The sequence below is a fragment of the Rattus rattus genome, chromosome 2 (assembly GCF_011064425.1).
Source record: "Rattus rattus isolate New Zealand chromosome 2, Rrattus_CSIRO_v1, whole genome shotgun sequence".
In the NCBI taxonomy this organism is placed as follows: domain Eukaryota; kingdom Metazoa; phylum Chordata; class Mammalia; order Rodentia; family Muridae; genus Rattus; species Rattus rattus.
In genome coordinates, this window is record NC_046155.1 from 859,777 (window position 1) to 884,146 (window position 24,370).

The window sequence follows — 24,370 nt, forward strand, 5'->3', positions numbered from 1 at the left end:
AAATCAGTATCCGGAGTTAAATAAACACCCTTTTATTCTAAGTAGGAATAGGAAGACTCTAAAAAGTTTGGTAGCCCACCCTGACCCCTATCATCTGGGTGCTCACCTTAGACTCTAGGCTTAAACATTTGCTGACCATTACCAAAAGCTAGTGGTGGTGGGGCACACCTTTAATCCCATCACTCCAGGAGACAGGCAGGTGAATCTCTTGAGTTTGAGACCACCCTAGTCTAAAAGACAGCCAGGAGTACACAGAGAAACCCTGTCTCAAAACACCCCTCACCCGAAAAAAAAACAAAACAAAACAACAGAACTGACCACAAAAGCATGGGGTCTTGGAATGCTACAGGAGAGATTTTGCAGAGATCAGTAAAGAAATGGATATGAACATGAACAGAGACAGAGACAGGAGAGCATCAGCCTTAGATGTTCAGGAAATGCTAGCACTCTTTCTGCTGGAATTGGCAGGGAGCAGATTGCCCCTGGGGGCTGACTCCAGGGCCTGGAGGATTAAAGATGGGGGTGCAGTCTGAGGAGCAAGAGGTACTCCATCAGTGACTTCCCAGAACTGGGACCCAACCCATTCAGCTGGTTAAATCCAGGTGGCCTCAAAGAGATCTCCCCGCCTTCCACCCCCACATACCCTCTTCTCCCTGAGGGCCTCTCCCTCATAAGTGCAGAGCCCATGGGCCAGACTATCCTCATGGGCGGAGAAACGAAGGCTCTTCCCAGTCCAGTAATAGACCTAGAAGATTCCAGGAGATGATTGTGGCGGCTGTCCTGAGCCCCGGGCCAGCTGATGTCCAGGTTAGGGCAGCACTGGGGCCCCGATTCCAGCCTGGAAGGTTGGACTCTGCGTCGACCCCTTTCTGGCTCTTCTGCCACTCACTGGCCTGGACAGTACAAGATTGGGGAGCCCAGAGGCTGCAGGTGCAGGTAAAGGGTTGGATGCAAGGCGGTTGGTGGCGAGAGCCGGTGGCGAGGGTGCGGCACGTAGGGAGACGCAGCTCTGGTAGGGTTAAGCTCCCAAGGAGGGGGCTTTTGAGGGCGGGAGGAGGGGGGTCCCAGTCAGACGGCCGCCCGCTCGGTCTCTGGGCTGCCGCTGTCACCTCCGTGGCCCAGCCCGCACCCGCTCGAGGAGGAGCGGGAGACCTGGCCGCATCCAAAGCCGCAGCCACAGAGTGGGCAGACAGTAAGTGTGGAGCAGGCGCGGGAATGTGGGCTGGATCTCAGGCCCCGGGATCTGGGAGGCAACCGGCAGGGCGGGACACCTCCCGCGCGTGGATGCCTTCCTCGAGTGGTGTGACCGTGCGTCCCGTCGCCGGTCACGCTCGGAGGCGTCGGCGTAAGGACGCGGGGGAGGTGGTGGGAGCAAGCGGCTGGCGTGCGGTGTCACGCGGGTCCGGTGTGTGTGTGTGTGTGTGTGTGTGTGTGTGTGTGTGTGTGTGTGTGTGTGTGTGTGTGTGTGCGCGCTTATGTGTGCATGAATCTCTAGGTAGCTTGGCACTGCGGGCACGCCCATGGTGGTCAGTTGTGCCAGGGTCTGCCGGAGCGTGGTGCAGTGCTATGCCTGCAGCCTGGGCAGCGCGTGGCTAGAACTGCAGGATGGAATGTGGCTCAAAGATCTTTGTGGCACATGTAGCAGGCTGTGTATATATGTGTGTGCGCGCCTGCCATCTCCTGCTGCCCCCTAGGTGACAGCTGTCCCGTGGGCTGCTGTTATCCGTGCTACCCTTCCCATCATGTACCTCTCTTCTGGGAACCTTTTGCCCACCTTTCCTTTCCCTGGCTCTGGGCCTTGCCTATATACTCTGCAGCCAGATCTGCCTGCCTCGGGGTTCCTCGAAAGCCCAGGGGGCAGGTGGGGACCCTGGAAGATCCCTGCCCCGTTGATCCCTGCTAGGCTGGAAGGCAGGAGGGGCAGATGCATCTGAGGAGGCTGCCACAGCCGCATTGGGAGAGCCAAGTATGGACCTGCTATTCCTGTCTCCAGCTCTGCGGGCTCCAGCCTCTCCTGATTTCCTCTGGAACTCCCTAGTCTTCCCTTGGTCTTCTCCAAGGCAGGCTCCCTTATGCTTCACAAGTCCTCCCATTTTCTCACTCACCCTACCTGGCTTAGGGTCTCCTTCCTTATACCATTCTCCTGATGGTGAGGCCCTGGAGGTAAGAGGGAGGCTAGGTGTTAGTACCTGGAACCAAAGGATATGTGGGGGTTACATCTATGGATTATAAAGCTGAGGGCTCAAAAACGTCGGGGAGTCTAAGATAGAGAAGGAGGGTGTGGATGTCAGATCTCTTCTTGACCCCATAATCCTTGGTTTGGCCTGCAGTGACCACTGCTCCTCAGGAGCTCCCTGCTCCTCCTTCCCAAGCTGGAAGTGGAGCTGGACCTGCCTCTGGAAGGGCCATGCGCAGCACCACACTCCTGGCCCTGTTGGCATTGGTGCTGCTTTACTTGGTATCTGGGGCTCTGGTGTTCCAGGCTCTGGAGCAGCCTCATGAGCAGCAGGTTCAGAAGGACCTGGAAGATGGCCGAGATCAGTTTCTGAAGGACCATCCATGCGTGAGCCAGAAGAACCTGGAGGAGTTCATCAAGGTGGGTTGGCACAGTTGCTAGCAGTGGGGTCGTGCTCAGGGTGCTACTTCCAGACAAGTATCTCTGAGGACAGGGTAGGTAGGTCCTGGAGTATCTCTGGGAGTCCTGGGCAGGAGCTGGGATGCAGGGGATTTTTTTTAATACGCCGGCCATGTTGTTATTGCTTGTCTTTGCTAGCACCAGGCTGTGCCCCTGGAGTGTCTTCTTCCCAGTGTGATGATGGGGGAAGGAAGGGAGAATGAACACATAAATGAATGGAATGAACGAGTGAATGGGTGGGGCACATGGGATGTTGCGTTTGCACAGCTCTAACATCCTTCGCTCACCAGCCCAAATCTAGGATGCTTAGTCACATGTGACTTTCAGCTAAACGTTTGAATTTAAATATAACTCTGGTAATGATTTTTGGTTTTTTGAGACAGGAGCTTGCTATATAGCCCCAACTGGCCTGGCACTCACTGTGTTACACAAGCTGACCTTGAACTCTGGCTCTGTCTTGCCTCAGCCTCCAGGGTACTGGGATCACAGGTTTGAGCCGCCGCACCTGGCGCCCTGCAGTTTTTACTTGCTAATGTTGGCTCCTCCCACACCAGTTCCTATGCATGTTTTAGAGAAACCCAAGAATACTGCAAACACCTCCCCCTGTGTTCCCAAGTTTGCACATAAACCAGTGCAGATGATTTTAGGGGGTTTCTGTTCATACCATTGTGGATGTCAGTTCAGGGGGCCTTCCTCCCTCCACCCTCCTCCCTAGGACTCACATTCAAGCAAGTGGGAAGGGGTTGGGGCTGCAGGCTTTGCCCAGATTTGATCAATCTCCATCCAGTCACTAAGGGAAGCTGTGAGCTTCCGACTTCACTGGTCCAGTTAGTGAGCTCCTGCATCATTTCCTTTGATCTCTCACTCACTGCCCCGGAATGCTCTGATTTAACCTTAATAAATTAATATATCTCACTTGATGAAAGAGTATCCCTTGTTCCCTGCCTTTTCTTTGTGGAGGGCCAGCACGTCAGCCTCAGCATCCCAACTGACTCTTAAGGTGGCAGGATCCAGTGCAAAGATGAGGGGAGAGAGAAGAGTCTCTCCCACTTCCAGAAATCAGGACAAGCTCTGCTCAGAAGTGCCTGGGTGGAAAGTGCTCCTGGCCAGACCACAGGGCAGCGGTGAGGGAGGGAGGGAGGCTGACCTATTTATCTTCACAATGGACTTGCTTTTTTCTGGGATAAGAAGGAAGAAAGGGAGACACAGGCGACCTGGCAGGGTGGGTGGCCGATGCGATGCTTCTCTTCCCAGAGCCACTCCCAGAATGAATGAGTCCCGTGGCAACTGTACACTTATGAGTTCTATGTGGGGGCTGGGGGGAGGGCGGAGGTACAAACACTGGGGTGGAGCTTCTGCGGAAGGTGTCACATCCAAGGAGGCACAGGTCAGGGACAGATAGATCACTGCAGGAAGCAGTGGGCATTGAGATTTCCTTTCTCCATCATGAAGCACCCTGCGGGTTACTGAGCCTTGGGTTGAAGGCTGGGAATGAGGGAGAAGGAGAGGCTTTGAAGAGAGCCAGCACTTGGGAAGTACCAAGTGAGAGGGACAGACTTTAGAGTGTGGGGACAAACAGCTCCCAAGCAGAGGGACACACAGCATGGCCACAGTGTGGAAGCAGGCAAGCTCAGTGTGGAGCAAATGCCTGGTCACTGAAACAAAGTTTAGACTGCACTGGATGATGAAGGATTTGGAGGATGTGGAGAAATGCTATTAAATAAAAATTAAAGCATGAGCCCTGAGGTGGTGGCCCATGTCTTAAATATCAGCACTCGGGAGGCAGAGGCAGGTGAATCTTTGAGATTGAGGTCAGCCTGCTCTACACAATGAGTTCCAGGAGAGACAGGGCTACACAGAGAAACCCTGTCTTGAAAAACTGAAAGGAAACAAAACAGTAACAGTTGAGGCTGGGGCTGGGGCTGGGGCCGGGGCTGGGGCTGGGGCTGGGGCTGGGGCTGGGGCTGGGGCTGGGGCTGGCGAGATGGCTCAGAAGTTCAGAGTACTTTTGCTCCTGGAGGGGACCTGGGGTCCTCATAGCCATCATGACTCTAGAACCAGAGACTCTGTGACCTTCTCCTGGTCTCTGTGGGCACCAGTCGTACACACGATACACATGCATACATGTAAGAAAAGAAGTAAATCTGAAAAAGATTAAATCACTTTCAATCAGACATCTCACCTCTTTATACAAAGACCGTCATTACAGAAAACGGAATCACCTCAGAAAATCTGGGGGGGAAAGTTGCTCTATTTTGGGGTGTAAAACCAGAATCTCCTGAGAGAAGACTGGGGAAAGGTTGAGACCAGTTTGGGAAAAGTGCCTGCGGCTCACACCTGTAATCTCAGCTCTCAGGCTGAGGCAGGAGCATTGCTGTGAGTTCCAGGTTAGCTTGGGCTACTGAGTATGACCCTGTCTCTCAAAACAAAACCAAGTTCACCTCCAATAAGAAAGAGTGGGGTGAGCTGGGGCTTGGATGGTAGAGTACTTGTCTTGTATGCTGCAGGCCTGGGTTGGTTCTCCAGAACTGCACAAACTGGGAGCAGTTCACACTTGTAATGTCAGCACTTGATAAAGAGGATCAGGAGTTCAAGGCCATCCTTGACTACATAGTGAGTTTGAGGCTAGCCTAGGCCACATGAGACATTTTTCTCAAAACAATAAATAAATGCGGGACTAAGGAGTCTAGACTCTCCTTCGGACAAATGGACACATGGGAGCCCGGAGTGTCTGCAGAGGTTTCTTTAGTGAGGATGAACTCTTGAAGTGGGTCTTGCTAATGGGGACTGACATCAGGGAGATGAGACAGGTAGTAAACTTCCCTGTCTATTCTCTCCCTGCTTAATTTGGGGCAAGGCCCCTCTTCTGGTGCTCTGATATCCCAGCATCCAGACAGCAAGCTCTTTTCAGACATAGTCTATGCCCCTGGGGAATCCGAACACCGTCAGGAAAAGCCTGTACCTGGCACTTCAGTCATGCCTACTGAGCGCCCTAGGAAACAATGGGTTTGCCTTAGATGGACACAAGCACAGGCATGCACACATCCTAAAATTGGCCACAAAATGTGATATGTGAACCTTTCTGGAGAGAAGTTCTCACCTTTCAAGACAGGTTTAAAGGCCAGGTACTCAGACTCAGTTCCACAGGAGCAGTGTGAAGGGTGGAGTCTGCTAAAGCAGGAACTCACGGGGCATAATAACCCAACAAATACCCAACGTTTGTTCTTTATGGTGAATCTATGATGCTGGTGCTCTGACAGTCACTCCCATGTGAAAGAGGAGAAAATTAAGGCACTCTGAGTTAACTTGCCCCAGGTTGCCAAGATTAGAACTCAGGCAGCTTGGTTCCAGCATTTATGCTTCTGAAAGTAAAATTAGGAATTTATCATGTTAAGTCAGTTATAAATGGCTCGATTATTCCTGTAATTCCAGCACTTGGGTGGGCTGACGCACGAGGGCTCAATAGTTCCAGCATGGACTGTATAACATGTTTCAGAAAACCAAACCAACCAACCACAAAAAGATAGCTAGATAGAGACATTGTCAAACACTAAAACCAAAGAAGACACACAGCCTTTAAGCTGTGCAAAGAAGGGGGCGGGGCTGGGGGTTAGCCCGGCTGGAGGGAAGGACTGAGGTTCCTCCTTGTGCGCCTTATCCTGCAGCTCGTGGCTGAAGCCCTGGGAGGGGGCGCAAACCCAGAAACCAGTTGGACCAATAGCAGCAACCACTCATCAGCCTGGAACCTGGGCAGCGCCTTCTTTTTCTCGGGGACCATCATCACTACCATCGGTGGGGGTGGAGATGGGGCATGTGGAGGGAGGCAAGGGGCAAGGAGTTTCCCTATGGGGGAAGGAGCAGGGAGAAGCGGGGATACCAGGTGGCGCCTAGACTTCCACACTACCCTCTCTATCCAGGCTACGGCAATATAGCCTTACACACAGATGCTGGGCGTCTCTTTTGTATCTTCTATGCACTGGTGGGGATCCCACTGTTCGGGATGCTGCTAGCTGGCGTCGGGGACCGGCTGGGCTCCTCTCTGCGCCGGGGCATCGGTCACATCGAAGCAGTTTTCTTGGTGAGCTGCATTGTGCCCCTCACAGGGTCTTTTCCCCTAGGTCCCTGGCAAGCGAGTGTGTGCTCCTAGAGAGCAGGAGCCTCTCACACACTAGGCCAGGATGGGGGCAGGGTGGGGTGGAGAGAATGAAATTATAGCTTACTGGCATCTCAATGGCTCTATCTACCACCCTTCCCCCGCAGAAGTGGCATGTGCCACCAGGGCTGGTGAGAATGCTGTCTGCGGTGCTCTTCCTGCTGATTGGCTGCCTGCTCTTTGTCCTCACTCCTACCTTCGTGTTCTCCTACATGGAGAGCTGGAGCAAGCTGGAAGCCATCTACTTTGTTATAGTGACACTCACCACTGTAGGCTTTGGCGATTATGTACCAGGTGAGGCTGATTTTGCCCAGCATTTTCCTTAAGTACTTGGATCCTGCACTCCTCCTATGCACTACTGTGGCGCATTTGCCCCAGCTTCCACACCGATCATGGAATGCACCATACTCTTCCAACAGGCAGCACCTGATGCCCACTTACATCTTGCATGCCTGAGTCCCATGCACGCTCACGTTCACCTCCTCTTGCATGCTGTTATGCACAATTACAACCCGAGCACACTCATTGTATACGTCTACACTCTAGCACATCCCCTTCTTTTCTAGGGAGGGGCATTTTCTCAAGGTGCGGAAACTCGCAGTGAACCAGAGGCTTACAGGCTTGCCTTGCCTCCTCCTGACACCATCAACTTACTTTTCCCTCTCTTTGTACCGTCTAGGCGATGGCACCGGGCAGAACTCTCCAGCCTACCAGCCGCTGGTGTGGTTCTGGATCCTGTTTGGCCTAGCTTACTTCGCCTCAGTGCTCACCACTATCGGCAACTGGTTGCGAGCGGTGTCCCGCCGAACTCGCGCAGAGGTATATGTTTGTGTTCCAGGAGCTGTTCGCTGCCGCGCATGCGCCGTGCATGTCACTTGTGTGTTGTGCCCTTAGCACCTGAGCACAGGGGCTGTTGACCAGTCTGACTCCCTTCCAAAATGTGGGCTTCTCTGAAATTGAGATCCGGACGGTGCGCTAAGGAGAACATTGGGGGTAAATTCAGGTTTGTCAGAGACTTGACCATCTCGTTCTTCGTGGATAGATAGGGTCGCTAGGATTAGTAAATACGAATTAAGAGAGGCAAGGTGGTAGGTAGTACACGTCTGTAAATCCCAGCGCTTGGTAAGCAGAGTAGAATCAGAAAGATTGCTGCAAGTTCGGACCTGTCTGGGCTATAGAATGAGACTTCTGTTTCAAAAAAAAAAAAAAAAAAAAAAAACAGAAAGAAGGGCCAGTTATATGTGAATTTCAGATGAACAATGAATACAATTTTAAAAGATGTCCCAAATATTGTATGAGTCATACTGGTTTTGTAATTTATCTGCATTTTGCTAGCCGAATACAGAGAGGCAGTGAAGGTTGAAACAAACTCGGGGCTTTCAAGAAAGTTTCCTAGAGAAGGGGGTGCTTTCGGGCCAATGCAGGAAGGGTCAGCGTGCCTCTGGATCATCTATAGGCTGAGGTTCAAGGGTCAGGCGAAAAGGTGGGTAGGATTGGTAAAGGGGCAGCTTTCGGAGTTGCAATGAGCCGACACCTTTTCCTCTGTGCAGATGGGTGGCCTCACGGCGCAGGCTGCTAGCTGGACCGGCACAGTGACAGCACGAGTGACCCAGAGAACTGGACCCAGCGCCCCGCCGCCAGAGAAGGAGCAACCACTCCTGCCCTCTTCTTTGCCTGCACCTCCTGCTGTTGCTGAGCCAGCCCACAGGCCCGGCTCCCCCGCACCCGCAGAGAAGGTCGAGACTCCTTCCCCGCCCACGGCCTCAGCTCTGGATTACCCCAGTGAGAATCTGGCCTTCATCGACGAGTCCTCAGACACGCAGAGTGAGCGTGGCTGTGCCCTGCCTCGTGCGCCTCGGGGTCGCCGCCGCCCCAACACAACGAAGAAGCCCTCCAGACCCCGGGGTCCTGGGCGTCTCCGAGACAAGGCCGTGCCGGTGTAGGGACAGGATCTCTGGCCCGCGACCCTACGCCAGGGCTTCGCCCAGGCATGCTTGGCTTATTTGACCAAAGAGCCCTCTTTTGTTCCACGGAATTGCAACCCGGAGAGGAGTCCAATGGTTGCCAAATGCCACCGCTCTCCCCTGGCTGGTTCTTCACATCCAACCATTTCCAAAGCCCACCATCCAAGGCTTTCTGTCTCGCTTCCCTGCCGATTTTGCCCCCACACCTCACGACTGTGCCTCAAAACCTGCATCAATAAAACAAAAAGTCTGCACCAACGAGTGAGTGCTCCTGGGACCCAAGTGGGTGTGCGAGGGCTTTTCTCGCGCCACCGTGGGGTTATATCAGGCCCACTGCCGTCCTTGGGCACCCACACCGGTAAGGTGGTGTCCTTTTGGTTAAGCTCAGGTATTCAGACTCTTGTCCCTTGCCTGGAGGAGATCCGGACTCTAAACTGGCCTGGGCACTTCCAGTCTTGGCATTGATATCCAGGAGTGGGGGAAGGAGGAGTTGGGGGGGGGTGGGAGCAATTTAGAGTCTTGATGCTATCTACAGTTTGAAGTCTCCTTCCGCGAGACCACTATAACCATCCAGGAGGAGACTCTGCCCCTCCCCCTTCTTGGAGCGTGACCCACCCTCCCTTCTCGATTGAGCCTTGTGGATACTGGTCCGTTGGTGCGGAACGATGGAAGAAAACTCTAATAAAGTAAGAAGTATGCCCGAGTTCCCCAAACCTAGACGCACCTTAGAACTCCTTCAGGCCTGTCATTCAGCCTGGGTGCTTGGCAGCTCTCCTAGAGTCCCCATCCCAGTGTCTCCCTGCTCCCTTCCAGCTCCCTGAATGCCTTGGCTACTTTACTTGTGTGTGACCAGCAGCTGGTGCCCAAACAGGAAAACAGTCGCCGCAGCTTGGATAGATCCAGCCCGTACGGAGATGTTCGTCAACTATGGAGCACGGCCACGCTGTCCACAACGAACGTGTCGGTATCCGGCGTCTGCGAGGACTTCAACGAAGAGGGCAAATCTGTAAGCAAGCTTCGCAAGCACAGCCAGGCCGTTTCTATTAGGGAAGCCCTGAACCTCGAGCCAGAGGAGATCCAGCAGCAAGCACGTCTAGAGCTTGAACAGTACCGTAGCAGATCCTTGGAGCGTGAGGAGACCGAAGAGAATTTCTTAGGTCAGTGTAGCCTCGCTGAGGCGATGGTTGAGCCATAGGGATGGGGCTAGCCCGGGTCTCAACGTCCCTTCCTGCGAAATGGGGATAATTCCATAGAAACCTAAGTTTCTAGGATTTCTTGGGTGGGGGCGCAGGCTGGAATCTTTCACGCTTTAACTCAGACATTCTTTGAGCGCCCCCTACCGGGCAGGCGTCCTACTACGAGGAACTCGGGAAACGCAGGTAGGGCAGTAAAGACCTGGTTGGTTTTGGTTTTGCTATTTATTTATTTATTTATTTATTTATTTATTTATTTATTTATTTATTTAAATGTGGTGCTGGGGGTCGAAACAAGTGCATTACGCTTGGTAGGAAAATTCTTTACCACTAAAGCCTTATTTCAAGTGGGCCAGCTGAAAGGACAGAATTCATTCCCTGGCTGGGATCTGACTGTTTTGGAAGTCTCTCTTTTGGTCAATAGTTACTTTATTTTTATTTTGCGTTTCTTTTTGGAATGAGAGTCTCACTGTATAGCTCAAGATGACCTTGGATCTTGGTATCTTCCTGAGTGTTGAGACTACACACCGTATGCCAAGCTGTTTGAGATTTGTGTGTGTCTATCTTCTGTCCCTTCCATTTCCACCTTCACCAAGGAATGAGCACTGATAAGAGCTCAGTTGTGGAAGTGTACACCTTTGTTCCCAGCATTTGGGAGGTTGTGAATTCAAAGCCAGCCTGGTCTAGATATCGAGTTCCGAGACAGCTAGGTTCACATAGTGAGAACAAGTCTAAGCAAATTAGAGTGATACAGATATAATGATTGATATATATGTCACATGTCAGGCACAGGACTTCTTGTACTGTGACCTTTACATGTCACAACTTCCATAAGAGACTGTTGTGGGCTGGGGAACATAGCTTATTGGTAGAGTTCTTTCTTAGCTTATACAAAGAACTACAAAAGTCCTATGTTCAATTCTCAGCAACAAACTTACACAGAGCACACAAGTTTCATAAAAGGGAACTCCTATGACTCCATTTACAGGTGATGAATCAAAAACTCTCCAGGTCTCACACAAGGGGACAGTTGGTTCTGGATCCCAGTTGAGTGGGATTTTAAAGCTAGGGCTGAAGCCAGTGTCCCCTATGGTCTTTGACAAAGGTAGTATCTGGAACTATTCCCTGAACCCTACTACTACTGCGTGCCTACCCATATACAACTCTGTTCCACAGAAGACCCAGGAGCCTGAGCATGACTGGTTTCTCTTTTCATTTCTCCAGCAACATCTTCAGAATCAGAAGTCAGTCTATCAAAGCCGCATCGAGCCTACTGGATAGAGCAGCAGAACAGGGTTGGAGGGGCCTGGGAAGTCTACTGGGGTCGAGTAGTGGGTAGGAGATGGGCAGGTTGAGGCTTGTAGTAGTAGTGGGGTGGGGCAGATTTTAGGAAAGTGGGGCAGGCAGGGTAGGGAGGTCATTTGGGGAGCACTTCAGCTTTATATGGAACTGGGGTTCCTTGGTCCATTGAGTGTCTTGTTGCTTTTCCAGCTGCCCCTGCCTCTGATGGATATCATGGAGACAGAAGTTCTGGACATCCTCAAGAAAGCCCTCAGTAGTGAGCATGCCCTACCCCAGCTTCCACAAAAGATCTTGGTGGCTTTGGCAGGGCTTGGGGCTGTGGAGTTTCAGGATATATATGTTTTGTCAGATCCCCTCAGCACTCACAAATACTCCAAGGACACCCTAAAAATTAAAAGTCAAGAGACTAGGCGCAGGCAGATTCAATGGAGTGAGTGACTCAGAGGACTTAAAATAAGCTCCTTTCTAGCAAGTGTGTTCTCTCCGCTTGTCCAATGGAGTGACCGCCTTTGTGTAGCTTTGCTCCACTCCCAGGCGGGGGAGCTGTGACACATCTGGATTATTTGGGCAAATGTACCGGCTATTGGATTATCTGGATAACCTTCTGTTCATGATATATGAGCATATAGCGGGAAGGAAGGGCCAGATAACTAGTTCCGAGTAAGTGGCCCAAGAGGGAACTGGCTCTTACTGCGCCTGTCTAGGCTCGCAGCAACTTTTTCAGCCTTTCCCCCCTCCATTCTTCACATCACACCTAGGAGATGCAAAATCCCCCAAACTACCACAAGATCCAAATCTAGCACTAACTGCCACATCAAATCAGCTGTGGTTCCTCAAATGGGAGGAACCCTCTGCCCTTGCTCATGGCCCTGCGCTCAGCTCTGCCCTCTTCCTAGCATATAGGTCCACGATTGGCAGGAGCCACTTCATGACTAAAGAGCTGCAGGGATACATCGAAGGGATGAAGAAGCGCCGGAACAAGAGGCTGTACTGTTTGTCTCAGTGAACCTCCAGCTCAAGTGGCCGACGAGACGTCCGTCCCATGTCCTTTCCGTCCCTCGAACCCAAGCTGGAACCCAAGCTCGAACCCATCTGCATGAAATTTGAATCATAGAGAAATTAAAGAGTCTATGCATGGTTCCAGAGTCAGTGCGTGGCTGCTTGCGTGAGGCGGACGCACGTGGCCCCGCCTTTCCCCGGTGACCTTCATTCGGTCACCGCAGTGACCTTGAGTTTTGTCCGCTCGCGTCTCACCAGTACTGCCTTTCCGGAACTCGCAAACCAGGGCTTCTTGTATGTTTTAGGTCTGCTTCTTCATTCGAGGGTCCTCAGGGGTGCTGGTATACCAAATCGGTCAAGTGTCCCATCAACATAATGGGGTGTGTGTGTGGCGGTGGGGTGGGGGGGGGAGCAGAACCCCGTTCGGCCCCACCCCTTATGCATATGCAGTTACATAACCCCGCCCTCTCATTTACATGCACGTTCGACGCCCTCACAGAGTAGAGTTCACTGAGCAGCTACGCCCACTCTTATAAGCCAGAGCACCGCCCTCCTTCGTGATGCAAGGGTGCTCCGGCTTCTCTACAGCACCAGCTCCTAGTCCTCGCGCCTCCCCTAGGCTCAGGCCCTGCTCCCGGGACGGCCGCGCACGCGTGTGTGTCGCCAAGGCCCGCCCAATAGCCTCGGGGTACGCAGGCGCCGCCGCCTCCCTCGGATATTAGCATAGGGCACCTGGTCCCGCCCCCTGTTTTGCATGCGCAGGCCGACCCCGCCTCCGCTGTCAGCTGGAGGAAGCGGAGTAGGAAGCAGCCGCGATGTCCTTTTGTGTCCTACAAGCAGCCAGCGGCGCCGCCGAGTGAGGGGGGACGCAGCGCGGCGGGGCGGTGCGGCCGGAGGAGGCGGCCCCCGCTCACCCCGGCGCTCCGGGCCGCTCGGCCCCCATGCCTGCCCGCCCGCCCTGCCGGAGCCCAAGGTCCGGGGGCGGAGGGGAACGCGGCCGCGGGGGTGGGCGGGCGCGACGGGGGCCATGTGCAAGCGCGGGCGGGGGCGGGCTGCGGGCGGGGTCGCGCCTAGTGCGGCGGCCGGGTCAGGACCGACTTCAGGTCCTGGCCTCCGGTTAGCCTCGGGCCTTGGAGCGAGTCCCGGGGCAGCTCTCAGATCGATCCTTGAGCATTGCGGGAGTCCTCGGGGTGGGCTGGGATTGAAAGGGGCCCTTGAGGCCACGTGGGGGCGCTTGAAGGGGCTTTGGGCCACTCTCTTCTCTGGGTCATAGGTCACTGTAGCGCGAGGGAGAACTTCTTCCTTGTCGCCTCTTCTTACTTCCTGATAACCTGATAGAAGTCCCCCGCGGGCAATGGGGGGAGGGGAGATTAGTAACTTCAGGCAACTTCCCGTAGGTGTGCGCAGGTTGGGGGGGGTGGAGGTCGCGAGAGGTGGTGAACTCTGCGGCAGCTGGAGTGTAAGAATGAACTGTGCAGGTCTGGGGTGCAAAAGAGGTGGAGCCGCACCCTACACGGCGTGGCTGGACTGGGCTTGCTAAGGGAGGAGGGGGTGGCGTGTCAGAGGTGAGAGACTCCCTTACAAGAGTGTGGTGAGGGATTATAAGACCTGAGTGTGAGTTTGCTTATGGAGTGTGCTCTTTTGCTGGGGTATGTGAGAACTTGGGACTGGTTAAAGGCCATGTGTGATTTGAAGGTTCCCAGGAGAGCGAGCATGTGTGGACATGTGGAAACTCCTGAGAGAGTGGCCATAGCCTTTGCCTCCGCCCCCTTCCGCCCCCCTCCCAGTTCTCAATATGCTCTTGAATACTTGAGGGTACCTCCCAACATCTGGAGAAAACTGGGGAGAAGTACCATGCTTATGTTTGGGGGTTGAGAGTTGCCTGCAGGTTGAGGTTACCTTGCTTCCTGGCTTGGGTGGGAGGTAGACTTGCCAAGCCGCTCCCAGGTTCCCAAGAGGAGGACCTGCTGTCAGTTACTGGCCCCAGAGGCTCTGGAGACTCTGTTCCCATGGCGACAGCTGGGAGCCCTCTTCATGGGCAGCCCTTCCTTGGACTCTACCTCCTCCTTCTCCTTGGCTGAGCCTGGAAGCTTGGCCTAGGCCCAGTGTTGCCCAACCTATGTGGCAGGGTGGCTCCCTGTGACCCTGATGGTCTTTTCCTGCAGGTGACCAGCACCATGTCCAGCCAGGTGGTGGGCATCGAGCCTCTCTACATCAAGGCAGAGCCAGCCAGCCCTGACAGTCCAAAGGGTTCCTCAGAGACTGAGACTGAACCCCCGGTGACCCTGGCCTCTGGTCCAGCTCCAGCCCGCTGCCTTCCAGGGCACAAGGAGGAGGAGGATGGGGAGGGGGCAGGGTCTGGTGAGCAGGGCAGTGGGAAGCTAGTGCTCAGCTCTCTACCCAAACGCCTCTGCCTGGTCTGTGGGGATGTGGCCTCTGGCTACCACTACGGTGTGGCATCCTGTGAGGCCTGCAAAGCCTTCTTCAAGAGGACCATCCAGGGTGAGCCCCTACCCCCACCCCTGCTTCTGTGCCCTTTGCCCTGTACCCTTTGGGCCTGGCACTTTCTAATTAGTACAGTACAGTGCTGCATGCAGGAGGCCCTGAGTTTGTGTGTTGCTGCTTGAGGTTGTCCATCTGGAGTTTGAATTTCCTTGTACTTCCCGGGACATCTTTTTTTTTAAGGGGTGTGATGGCTTGGGGATATAGGTGAGGTTAGTAGAGTGCTTGCCTAGTTTATAGGAGGCTCTAGGTTCTGTCCTTAGCACCGGCTAAATCAGGTGTGGTGTTGCATACCTAAAATCTCAGCACTTTGGAGATGGAACTAGGAGCATCAGAAATTCAAGGTCATCATTAACTACATAGTAAGTTGAAGTACAGCTTGGGCTGTGTGAGAGTCTACCCCTCCCCCCCGGGGGGGGGGGAAGCTGGGCAGTGGCGGTGCACACCTTTTGAGGCAGACACAGGTGGATCTGTGAGTTTGAGGCCGGCCTGGTCTACAAAGTGAGTCCCAGGACAGCCACGGCTACACAAAGAAACTCTGTCTTGAAGGAAAAAAGCGAAATAGAAGAAAGAAAAAGCTACCAGCATAGGCCACTGGTGGGTTGGAATGGGATATGGGCCAGGATGCAGGTGCCTGAACCTGAACCTCTTATAACACTTAGCTCCTGACTTTCCTATTGCCTCTAGAGCTGCTGCAATTTCCTAGCACAGTACAGAGTTGCTCTTCCTGTCTCCCCCAAAACACCACACTACTAACTCAGGCAGGCCTTTATGGGCAGCTCACATAGGTTTGTTATGTTTTAGCATCCGGCTTTAAAAAGGCAGGCTTCCTCACTCTTCAGCCACTGGTTTCTCCTTCTCACCCAGGAGAGCATGTCAGAACCTGAGGAGGTGATCCAGACGTTGACAGCATTCTCAGGGGCAGGCCTAGTGTTCTTATGCAACCATTCGTTACTTTGAGGCTAAACATCATTTACAAAAAGAATATTTTTTTGAGACATTATCTAATTATGTAGTTGGCCTGGAACTTACTGTGTCTTCCAGGCCTAAAGGCTATGTCCTTTTGCCTCAGCCTTCCAGGAGTGCTGTGGTTATGGGCAAAAACCACTGAAGCTGACTTGTAAAAATTTCCTCTGCATGTATTTATTTTGTGTGTGTATACATTTTGCACGCAGTGTATGTGTGTAGAGGTCAAAGGTGGGAGTAGGTTCCCTAAAGGACCCGGGGATTGAACTCAGGTCATCAGGATTGGCAGCAAGTGACCTTACCTACTGAATCATCTTGCCAGGCCTCAACTGGTTTCAGAACATTTTTTTCTTGAGTACTTGTCCTGTGGCATGTACTGTATTCCATCCCCTTACTGCAACCCTAGGAAAAAGGGTCAGTGTTAAGAGCTGACACACAGGGAGGCATTTGTAACTACTTGGATCTCTCAAGTAGAAAATGACAGCCCTGGTATTTGGTGCAGGTCCAGAGCTGAGCTCTTAAACTCCAGACCGCTGCCTCTGTGTATCACTAGTAACCTGGACTTTGGACCACTGATAGTGATGTTCTAGAGATTTGTTTTATGGGGTTTTGATATTGTTTTGATATAGGGTCTCATTGTGTAGCCCTGGCTGACCTGGAACTCACTCTATAGACCTGACTGGCCTTGAATTCAGAGCTCTGCCTGCCTTTCCGTACAGAGTGCTTGGTTCCAGTGAGTTTTCATTTGACTGAAGTGCACTGGTCTAAAACGGCTCTGCTGGACAGAGCCAGGTGCCTCCCATTCTGACTGTAGGCCAAACCTAACTACTGTAAATTACCTTCATTTATTCTTTTCTTTTTTGCTCCCTCCTCTTCCTCCCTCTTTCTCTCTTTCTTTCTGGAGACAGGATCTCTCTATAAAACTCTTGCTGACCGTCCTCGAAATCACTATGTAGACTGGGCTGGACTCCAGATCACAGAAATCTGCCTGCTCCTGCCTCTCCAGTGCTGGGATTAAAGGCCTGAGCCATTGTGCCTGGCTCCATTCATTTTTTTTTTCAACCTTCCTGTCAAAGTATGATTTTGGGGGTGGGGAAGGGAAGTTGTTAGTGATAGAACTTAGGGCCTCATGAACGCTGCTGAGCACATAGACCAGTGCGCTACACGCTAGCCTTAGGTATTAGGAATAGGAAGTACAGTGGGGTTAGTGTTGGTGTATGTCTTTAATCCTAGCACTTGGGAGGCGGAGGCAGGCAGAGAGATGAGTTCAAGGCCAGCCTGGTCTATAGACTGAGTTTCAGGACAGCCAAGGCTATACTCATGGGCCCCACACCAGGGGAGACAATGTCTTGCTCTATAGTCCATATACATTCAGTATGAGTATTGACTCTATGCTTGAGCTGAGTATAGCGGGAAAGAGAAACCCTGTCTTGAAAAAACAAACCAAAAGATAGGAACCACATAAGGTCACAGTTGGTACTCAGGAGACGGAGGCAGGTGGATCGCTCTAGGTTTGAGGTTAGCCTGATCTACATTAGGAGTTTCAGGGCAACTAGAGCTATAAAGAGAGACCCAAGTCTCAAAACAAACACATAAGTAAACAAGTCCCCACAGCCTTTTCTTTTTCTTTTCTCTTTTTTTTTTTTAGGGATTTGTTATTTAGTATATATGAGTTCTGTAGCCGTCTTAGACACACCAAGAAGAGGGCATCAATCTCATTACAGATGGCTGTGAGCCACCATGTAGTTGCTAGGATTTGAACTCAGGACCTCTGGAAGAGCAGTCAGTGCTCTTAACCCCTGAGCCATCTCTCCAGCCCTATTTTTCCTTCTTAAGTAGGGCCATGCCATATAGCCCAGGCTGGCTTCCATTGGGAGGTTTTCTTTCCTTGGGCTTCCAAGTGTTGGAATTACAGGTGTGTGCTGCAGATCCCAGGTGTCCTTGCTCTTCCCACCCAGCTGTGCCTGAGGCTGGGAGGTGAAACTTGACTTGGTCAGAACTGTCCCGTTTGAGTTGTAGCATGTGTTGGAAGGCAGAGAGCAGGGTGTGTGTTAAGGTCTTGTCAGGTCCCGGGCTGGAGGGTTTCCCTGGGGAGGCCTCTTGAGCTGAGCATAGCAGCCCTGTGGATATAGGAGGAGAGACACATGAAAGGCCTGCTGGCTCCTTGTGTGCTTTGGTCCTTGGGACAGCCCTGTGAGGCTGAGGGGGCCACTAGTACCTACTACACATCAGGCCTTGGACTGGCCTTGGGAAACTGGAACTGACACAAAATAAGTTGAGAGAGAACACACAGAGTAAACTGCTCACAATAGCATCCGTCTGATCCCAGCATCTGGGAGGCTGAGGCATGAGAATTGTTCAAAGGCAAACTTGGGGTACATAATAATGAATAAATATGGGCTATATAACAAGACAGTCTCCCCTGGTGTGGTGGCACATGCCCATGATTTTAGCATTTGTAGGTGAGGCAGGAGGAACAAGGTTCAAGGTCATCCTTCCTTCACTACATAGTGAGTCAAAAGGCCAACCTGGTTTACATCTGAGCCCTGTTTCAAAAAAAAAGGGGGGGGGGGCTGAGGAGAGGCGCATTTGGTGTTTGCTGCCTAAGCAAGAGGACCTGAATTGGTTCTTAGTACACAGATAAAAGCCACATGTTGGAGGGAGTAACAGGAAGATTTGGGCTACTCTAGTTGAATTGGTGAGCTCCAGGTTCATTGAGAGACCCTGTTTCAAACTATACGGTTAAGTCAGGCATCCTGGGCAGACCTTTATTCCCAGGCATAGGAGGCAGAGTTTGAGGCCAGCCTTGTCTATATAGTGAATTTAAGTCTGACAAGGGATGTGTGAGATCCTGTTTCAGAACGGGAGAGCCACTGAAGGAGACACCGTACACAAACCCAGGGCTTCCTCATACATACCCACATGTACCTGGAACATACACAAGCCCACAAAGTCTAAAACCAAAACAGCCAGGGTGGTGGCTTACGCTCAGGAGACTGGTGGAGAAGGATTGTTGCAAATTCAAGACTAGCCTGAGCTAAGGTGTGAGACTGTCTCAAAAACAAGAGCCCAGCTACCCAACCAGCACAAAGGGAGCAGGAAGCCGCAGGGTAACTGAACACGTACACATACTGTGTATCAGATAGTGGTAAGGCCAGAAGTAGCTGCAGACAGGGATTTGTCACAGGGCACTCAGGAAAGGCCTCTCCAAGGTGATGGGATGTAAGGGAGCAAACGTGGCTGTCAGGATCAGAGTTTAGGCAGGGAATAGAATGCCCCGAGGCTGGCCCTGTCTGAGGAGCACGCAGTGCAGATCAGAATTAGAAAGGATGATTGGCCTGGGCTGTGAGAACCTGGAGGACACTGCATCACTTATTCTCAGGAGAACTCACTGGAGTTTGATCAGAGGAGAGGGCCGGCATCCCTCAGGCTCCTGTGTGGAGAATAGAGACAGCAGGAAGCTAGTGAACCACAATGGTGACAGGTCATGTTGGAAGCCGCAGGCAGGAGTTGGGTTCTGCTAGGTGAGAAGGTGAGGTTCCCAACACTGCCAGCGGGTTGGACATCAGTTGACAGGAAGGTTAGATGGTACTCAGGTTCCTGAGCAATGGGATGTGTGTGTGTGTGTGTGTGTGTGTGTGTGTGTGTGTGTGTGTGTGTGTGTGTGTGATTGCATGCTTGGCAGAAGTGGGGGCCTTGTCCAGCGGGTGGATTATGAGACCCTCCGGATGTCCTGGGGCTGCTGGACATGTGCATGTCAATAGCACAGTGCTCTTCATGCTAGAGATGCAAACCTGGAGGTCTGGGAGATAGGGAGACTGAGCCAGGACAGTGCTGCCCCAGTGTGCTATCCAGAAACCATAGAGGTGCCAGAGGGTATAAGGATCATGCGAGCCTGTCCTAGAAACAAAAACAGCATTGAAGGAGTTCTAGACGTAGAAAGCAGTGTTTTAGGAGATGAGAACTCAGTGGAGCCCTGGACTTAGCCTGGAAGTCACGATGGCCCTTGACAGCAGATGAACCCAGAAGTATGGTTTCAGGGCAAATACTCATCTTGGCCTCTGGGGCCCTGCTTCATCCAAGCAGGGTTCCCCCAGCCCAGTGGCTATTTCCCTCCCTGTCCTGCTCATGGAATCCTGCTCTCCCTTTCCTCCCAATACCCCCAGACTGGTGCTTGCCCGGGGTGAGTCAGGGCTCTCCTGTCATCTGGGCCCCCTCCGGGCTCTGGGAGGCCGCCACTGGAGCCCTGCCTCTTCCTGGCAGGGAGCATCGAGTACAGCTGTCCGGCCTCCAATGAGTGTGAGATCACCAAGCGGAGACGCAAGGCCTGTCAGGCCTGCCGCTTCACCAAGTGCCTGCGGGTGGGCATGCTCAAGGAGGGTGAGCGCTGGGCAGAGCCTGGGTGAGATGGGGGTGGTCCAGTGGGTTGGGTGGGAGCCTGGGGAGAAGGTGGGAAAGTAGGGCTCCATGGAGCTAGTACTTCATGAACTTTACAACTCAAGGTGTGCGTCTGGACCGAGTCCGCGGGGGCCGACAGAAGTACAAGCGGCGGCCAGAGGTGGACCCATTGCCTTTCCCAGGCCCCTTCCCTGCTGGTCCTCTGGCAGTAGCTGGAGGACCCCGGAAGACAGGTGAAGACCCTGGGTTCCTAAGCTTTGGGGGGAGGGGGCAGCTACTACAGGTCTGTCTGGTTTCCTCTCTTGCCCTGAGACCGAGGTCTTACTTTTCTCATTTCTCCCTAAGAGGTAATTCTAAAATATCTCCACAAACTGAGGTTGTAGTTCATAGAGTGCCTGCCTCCCTGGGTTTATCTATAGCACCGCATATAGTTCCAGCGTTCAGGAGGCAAACCAGAGTTCAAAGCCATAGGCAGTTGTATAGCACATTCAAGGCCAGACACCCAAGCAGAAGCGTGATCAGAATGGGAGTGTCTTAGGGTTTCTGTTGCAGTGGTAAAACACCATGACCAAAAGCAACCTGGTGAGAAACGGTTGATTTCAGCTCTCAGGTCACACTCCCTCACTAAGGGGAGTCAGGGGGCAGGAGCTGGCAGAGGCCATGGAAGAATGCTGCTTACTGGCTTAATCCTCTTGGCTTGCTCAGCCTGCTTTGTTGCACACAGGAATGACACCAGCCACAGTACATAGGGCCCTTCCACACCAGTCAGCAAACAACAAAACCCTATCCGTAGACTTCCCTGCAGGCCAATCTGATGGCGGCATTTTCTCACGATTTCATCTTCCCATATATATGTGTATCGAGCTGACAAAGACCAGTCAGCACAAGAGGGTTGTTTTTTGTAAAGGTGTTGGGGGGACCAGGGTCCATTAAATGCTAGACTGGGGTGTCTGTAAGCTACCCCAAAGCCTCGGGTGAGATTTCCTAGTGCTCACAGCCCTTACTATCAGATTCAAAGAAGGCCAGAGGGGAATGTCTGGGAAGGCACCTGACTCTGAGGGGCTTCAGAGGTCTGTCAGCTATGTGTTCATGACTCTAGTCCTGCACCTGTCACTGTAGCCCCAGTTAACGCCCTGGTGTCTCATCTGCTGGTGGTTGAACCTGAGAAGCTGTACGCCATGCCTGACCCAGCAAGCCCTGATGGACACCTCCCTGCTGTGGCCACTCTCTGTGATCTTTTTGATCGAGAGATAGTGGTCACCATCAGCTGGGCCAAGAGCATCCCAGGTAAAGGGCCTGGTGGTCAGAGCATCCTTGAACAGGTAGGCCCTATTTGACCCTGCTGCCTTCTTGACCTGTCCTGCTTCCCCTGCCCTCCAGGCTTCTCCTCACTGTCACTCTCTGACCAGATGTCAGTACTGCAGAGTGTGTGGATGGAGGTGCTGGTGCTGGGTGTGGCTCAGCGCTCACTGCCACTGCAGGATGAGCTGGCCTTTGCTGAGGACCTGGTCCTGGATGAAGAGGGGGCACGGGCTGCTGGTCTGGGGGATCTGGGGGCAGCCCTGCTGCAGCTGGTTCGGCGGCTGCAAGCCCTACGGCTGGAGCGGGAGGAGTACGTCCTGCTGAAAGCTCTGGCCCTTGCCAACTCTGGTGAGTATTCAGGGGAAACACACAGGTCTCCCCATAAGGTCCTCCAGCTGTCGATGGTGGTGGTATGTTCCTTTTTTGTGGATAAAGACAGCTGAGGCTTAATTATTGAAAATAACCAAGTAAGCCAAGGCCCTGAATTATACATGGGATTCTGAGCCTTTGGGGGGCTGACAAAGCAATAGTGAGAGGGGAAGTGTGGAGGTTGAGAGGTGGCCACAGGTGAGAAAGGGTGGGCCCCAGCTCACAGGCCAAGCAGTGAGTGCATTGCCCCACCCTGTGGTGTCCAAACAGATGAGTCCTGCCCCTTGGTCTCTCAGCCAGTGGTTCTCTCCCCCCAGACTCCGTGCATATTGAAGATGCTGAGGCTGTGGAGCAGCTGCGTGAAGCCCTGCACGAGGCCCTGCTGGAGTATGAAGCTGGCCGGGCTGGCCCTGGAGGGGGTGCTGAGCGGAGGCGCGCAGGCAGGCTGCTGCTTACGCTGCCACTCCTCCGCCAGACAGCAGGCAAAGTCCTGGCCCATTTCTATGGGGTGAAGCTGGAGGGCAAGGTGCCCATGCACAAGCTGTTTTTGGAAATGCTTGAGGCCATGATGGACTGAGGCAAGGGGTGGGACAGGGTGGGGTGGCTGGCAGGATCTGCCTGGCATAGGGTGTTAGCCCCAAGGGGGCAAAGCTGGAGTCTGGGCAGTGCCACAGCCTGCTGGCAGGGCCAGGGCAATGCCATCCGCCCCTGGGAGCAGGCTTCATGCCCTCCCCTCCCCCCTTTGGGGGGGATTGTCAGAAGCCAGGAAAGTGAATGCCCAGGTGTGGGCACAGTGCTGCCCCTTGCAAGCCATAATGTGCCCCCCCCCAGAGTGTTGGGGGCCTTGCGGAAGCCATAGGGGGCTGTAGGGGATGTGTAGGAGGCAAAAACTGATCTCAGGGAGGGAAGGGGATGGAGGCCACAGTCTCCCAGTGGGTGATGCTTTTGCTGCTGCTTACTCCGACCTCCTCTCCAGAGCAGAGGGGGGCTTGGAAAGCAAAGGCCCTGCCCCTTCGCTCCTCTCCTCATTGCATTGGGCATTAGTGCCCCCCCTTGAAGCAATAACTCCAAGCAGGCTCCAGCCCCTGGACCCCTGGGGTGGCCAGGGCCCCCTATCAGCTCCCACCTCAAGGGGTGGGGGACAGCACTGCCTCTACGCCCTGCAGAGCAATAACACTATATTTATTTTTGGGTTTGGCCAGGGAGGCGCAGGGCCATGGGGCAAGCCAGGGCCCAGAGCCCTTGGCTGTACAGAGACTCTATTTTAATGTATATTTGCTGCAAAGAGAAACCGCTTTTGGTTTTGAACCTTTAATGAGAAAAAAAAAAATATACTATGGAGCTCAAGTACACGGTGGTCGGTGAATCATTGGGGGAATTTGGGGGGTCACGCACGACACATCTAGTTAACAGACCATACAACAGATAACACACACAGTCACGAAACACCAAAGATGTGGCTAACAAGGTTACGTCTCGGTTTCCTCATCATTCAACAGCATATTGGGGATCCCACGGCTGATGGGGAAAAGACGACCAGATTCTGGGCATTGCAGGGTGCCCTCCAGCACATCAACCTGCGGGGGAGCAGAGCAAAGCTAAGCACAGGGAACCTCAGGGGCAGTGGGGGGAGCTAGGCAGGTGATGAACAAGGATTCTCACCTCAAGCAACACATGGTGCATCTTCCTCAAAAACGTCTCATCGTGCTCATAGCCTTCAGTCGGCTCTTTGGGTACCTCGGCCAAGTTTAACTGTGAAAAGGAGGTTTACTTGGTCAGTGGGCACACAGACACCGAACCCACCCCGGCAGGGAAGAGCCCTGCCCCCGAGGGGTGACAAAAGGGGCGGGGTTCTCACGGTGTCCGCTGCCTGCACAAGCGCCGCCCACTCCACTTTGGGGATCATCCGCGCCACGAAGTCGGGGTTGAACTCCACAGGGTTAATGCGGACCTCCGTGGCCTGCGGGGAGAAAGGTTTGGCGAGGTAGGTCCGGGCCCCGAAGTCTTCACCCTGAACTATAAGGGGCGACAAACCCTTGTGCAGTTACCTGCAGGCGCAGCGGGAAGCCACGCGTGCCCACGCCCCGCACATGCGAGCTGAGGAGATTGTGGGTGAGCAGTTTCATGTTGTCGCACCGGAGCTCGGGAGGCCGGAACCGGAAGGAGTCCACACTTCTCTTTTGCGCCACTTCCGCTGCTGAAGCATTTGGCTTCTTCCCCGGACCGGAAGTGGTGCACTTAGGGGAAATTTTGGGGCTTTGCGGCAACAGAGATGGGAAGAACTGTGTTGGGTCAAGTTTTGATACCGGAAGCGTTTCTCGGGAAGATCGCAAACCCCGCTCTCTGTAAATGGTACATATTATGCAAATCACATGTGTCGCGCCGCTCTGGTTGAATGTAAAACAAGCACATTTGAGGCTTAGCCAGATTACCCTCCGACCTCTGTTTGCAGTTAAGGGTCAGAAACGGTCACATCGGTAAGCCAGGAACTTCTTTCTGTATACAAATAAGGCGTGCGACCTCTGGAAGATCCGTCGCGTCACAACGCGTCACGGCCCAGCCCTATAAGCGGGCGTAGTGTGTGCGG

The 24,370-nt window shown here is 53.2% G+C and overlaps 4 protein-coding genes across 7 annotated transcripts; 3 read left to right on the forward strand and 1 right to left on the reverse strand.

The window, feature by feature from the left end:
• Positions 1-542: 542 nt before the first annotated feature.
• Kcnk4 (potassium two pore domain channel subfamily K member 4) lies at positions 543-9,034 on the forward strand. 4 transcript variants are annotated; one of them, XM_032896488.1, is made up of 7 exons: positions 543-936; positions 2,331-2,596; positions 6,301-6,427; positions 6,553-6,713; positions 6,896-7,082; positions 7,468-7,607; positions 8,339-9,034. In XM_032896488.1, exons 2-7 carry the CDS (start codon positions 2,408-2,410, stop codon positions 8,729-8,731), a joined length of 1,197 nt encoding a protein of 398 aa, XP_032752379.1. In that variant the 5' UTR covers positions 543-936; positions 2,331-2,407; the 3' UTR covers positions 8,732-9,034. The 4 variants fall into 4 exon arrangements, with proteins under 4 accessions (XP_032752379.1, XP_032752381.1, XP_032752378.1 ...); XM_032896490.1 differs by having other exon boundaries at positions 543-807; XM_032896487.1 differs by lacking the exon at positions 543-936 and adding an exon at positions 1,040-1,192.
• Catsperz (catsper channel auxiliary subunit zeta) lies at positions 8,796-12,392 on the forward strand (the record flags this gene model as incomplete). The annotated part of the gene is made up of 5 exons (XM_032896431.1): positions 8,796-9,013; positions 9,566-9,909; positions 11,170-11,240; positions 11,437-11,503; positions 12,144-12,392. Coding segments are annotated over 5 exons (810 nt in total), but the record flags the coding sequence as incomplete, so codon positions are not given.
• Positions 12,393-13,005: 613 nt separating this feature from the next.
• On the forward strand, positions 13,006-23,133 carry Esrra (estrogen related receptor alpha). Its single transcript, XM_032896491.1, has 7 exons — positions 13,006-13,219; positions 14,412-14,748; positions 19,978-20,094; positions 20,217-20,345; positions 21,232-21,399; positions 21,493-21,762; positions 22,101-23,133. Exons 2-7 carry the CDS (start codon positions 14,424-14,426, stop codon positions 22,358-22,360), a joined length of 1,269 nt encoding a protein of 422 aa, XP_032752382.1. The 5' UTR covers positions 13,006-13,219; positions 14,412-14,423; the 3' UTR covers positions 22,361-23,133.
• On the reverse strand, positions 22,945-24,234 carry Trmt112 (tRNA methyltransferase subunit 11-2). Its single transcript, XM_032896494.1, has 4 exons — positions 23,832-24,234; positions 23,642-23,743; positions 23,446-23,535; positions 22,945-23,360 (listed from the first exon to the last, which is right to left on the reverse strand). Exons 1-4 carry the CDS (start codon positions 23,907-23,909, stop codon positions 23,253-23,255), a joined length of 378 nt encoding a protein of 125 aa, XP_032752385.1. The 5' UTR covers positions 23,910-24,234; the 3' UTR covers positions 22,945-23,252.
• Between the last annotated feature and the right edge of the window lie 136 nt (positions 24,235-24,370).